The 2640-nt window shown below is 37.1% G+C and overlaps 1 protein-coding gene across 1 annotated transcript; it reads left to right on the top strand.

The window, feature by feature from the left end:
* Positions 1-465: 465 nt before the first annotated feature.
* Positions 466-1404, top strand: LOC149449638 (olfactory receptor 5AR1-like). The gene has a single exon (XM_089692977.1). It carries the CDS (start codon positions 469-471, stop codon positions 1402-1404), a length of 936 nt encoding a protein of 311 aa, XP_089549103.1. The 5' UTR covers positions 466-468.
* Positions 1405-2640: the final 1236 nt, after the last annotated feature.

The raw sequence follows: 2640 nt of genomic DNA, 5'->3' as shown, positions 1-2640 counted from the left end.
TGCCCCCTCCCAATCCAAAAAATGTGAATGTTTGGTGACCTCCCAAAAAAATCTATACCGTAATCTTATACTGCTGGTCAATCTCACTGCTCGATAAGGGTCTGGTATAGGTTTTTTTTGGGGGAGGACTCCAAACATTTTCTTTCTTTGTATTAGGGGGAGGAGCCATGCTTTTTTTGTTTTTTTTTTAATCATTCCTACCCTATTTGCCTACATGGCTGAGGATTTCTGACCATGTAAGTAGGACTGATGACATTACTAACTGTTAAGAAGGCAGTGGTACCTGCATCCACTGGCATGCTTAACAACCATGGCCAGCAGGAAGTTATCATGTATAATAGTGGAAATAATACCGTTTTTAATGGGGGAATGGTTTAGTGGCTTTAAATAAATTCCTCTGTAAATTACCTTTTTTCTCAGACTAAAGAAAAACAATTTATATTTCAGCTATCACAGGGCAAAAACTCAATGGATATGGGAGAAAACAAGACACAAGTAGCCATGTTTGAATTTGCTGGTTTAACTGATGATGAGAAACTTGTCCCATTCCTCTTTGCATTCTTTTTGCTTGTCTACATGGTGACCATCCTTGGAAATGTTGGGATGATAGTTATTGTTCATATCTCTCCAAGTCTTTACACTCCGATGTACTACTTCTTGAATTATTTGTCTATGGTGGACCTCTTCTACTCTTCAGCAGTGACTCCCAAAATGTTGTCTGACCTCCTTTCTGAGAGGAAGCAGATTTCCTTCATTGGTTGTGCTCTTCAGTTCTGCTTCTTTGCTGGTCTGGCAAGTACGGAGGTCTTTGTCCTGACAAGTATGGCATATGACCGATATGTGGCTATTTGTCATCCGCTCCACTATGTCTCGATAATGACCAAGAAGAAATGTCAAGAGATAACTCTCACTGCTTTCTTATTTGGCATTGTGCAGTCAACATCATCAACCAGTTGTATGTTCACTCTGCAGTACTGTGGTCCAAACCTGTTGGACCATTTCTATTGTGACATCCCACCAGTACTCAAATTGTCCTGTTCAGATACTCATTCTTGTGACATTTTAAATGTGTTCTATGTATGTGTTGGCACAGTAAGCACATTGACGACCATCCTGGTCTCCTATACTCTTATTATGTTGGCCATTCTACAAATGAAATCCACCAAGGGTCGACAGAAGGCATTTAGTACATGCTCCTCCCATCTAATGTGTGCTACCATATTTTATGTCACTGTTTTCGTCACCTACTTACACCCCTCTTCTAGCCATCTTGACAAACAAAATAAGGTGGCCTCTGTCTTCTATGCAATGGTGACCCCAATGCTGAATCCTCTTATCTATAGTCTGAGGAACCAGGAGGTGAAAAGGGTTATATTGCAATTATTACAAAAACATGAACATTAATATGGGTAAAATATTTCTATATGGAAGACCTAAACCCCATATACAATCACCGGACACTTTATTAGGTACACCTGTTCAATTGTTTGGTAACGCAAATTGCTAATCAGCCAATCACATGGCAGCAACTCAATGCATTTAGGCATCTAAATGTGGTGAAGACAACTTGCTGAAGTTCAAACTGATCATCAGAATGGAGATGAAAGGGGATTTAAGTGACTCTGAACGTGGCATGGTTGTTGGTGCCAGACGAGCTGGTCTGAGTATTTAAAAAACTGCTGATCTACTGGGATTTTCACACACAACCATTTGTAGGGTTAACAGAGAATGATCCAAAAAAGAGAAAATATCCAGTGAGCAGCAGTTGTGTGGACGAAAATGCCTTGTTGACATCAGAGGTCAGAGGAGAATGGGCAGACTGGTTCAGGATGATAGAAAGGCAACAGTAACTCAAATAACCATTTGTTACAACCAAGGTATGGAGAAAACTATCTCTAAATGATGTTTTTTTAGTAGAATAGTTATTTGTGAGCCACCAGGAGTTAACTTACTCTATTATTAGTGTTAATTGTGTGCTTAAGTGAATATTAATTAAATATTGGATCGCCAGGCACTAATTACACCCTCTCTAGGTGTATGAAATTTAACTATGAATTCTTATACTGTACCGCGCTCCAATATTATCAACCTTTTGTGATTAACCTTTTTTGGTTGTGTGAATTTCTTAATATACCACCTATAATCCAATCATTACTTACTTCTATGGTGCTTAAATATACAATTAACATAAATTAATTTATAAATATGAATTAGAAAATTATATGTGATTATAACAAATATTAATAAAAAATTAATGAAAAATTGGAATGTCAATTCTATGTGAATAAAATAATAAAAAATTAATAAAAAAAAAAAAAAAAAAAAAAAAAAAAAAAGAAGGGAAATGTCAATTATTTTCTTTGAATTTGAGATGGTGTTGTTATTCAATTTAGTTAATGTGATAAGTCTGTGTTGGCAGCTTGAACCTCTCCCTCGTCTCCTCTCCTCTCTTTGTGCTTTCTTCACTGGCTGCTTTGTTTATTCCTCCATATACGGAACATGCAGAGAAGGGAAAAGAAACATAGTGTCTTATCCGGGATATAAGTGATTTATTGCTCTTTGATCTCCCACTCACATTGTGTAAATGTAAATAACGCTTTGAATACAATGTAACAAGATCCTGCTTCAGCCAGGCTGTCT

This window comes from Staurois parvus, unplaced genomic scaffold, assembly GCF_062004578.1.
Source record: "Staurois parvus isolate SC_StPar_1 unplaced genomic scaffold, SC_StPar_1.0 ptg000609l, whole genome shotgun sequence".
NCBI lineage: Eukaryota > Metazoa > Chordata > Amphibia > Anura > Ranidae > Staurois > Staurois parvus.
Note: the sequence above shows the minus strand (reverse complement) of the source record. Positions and strands in the feature narration are given on the sequence as shown.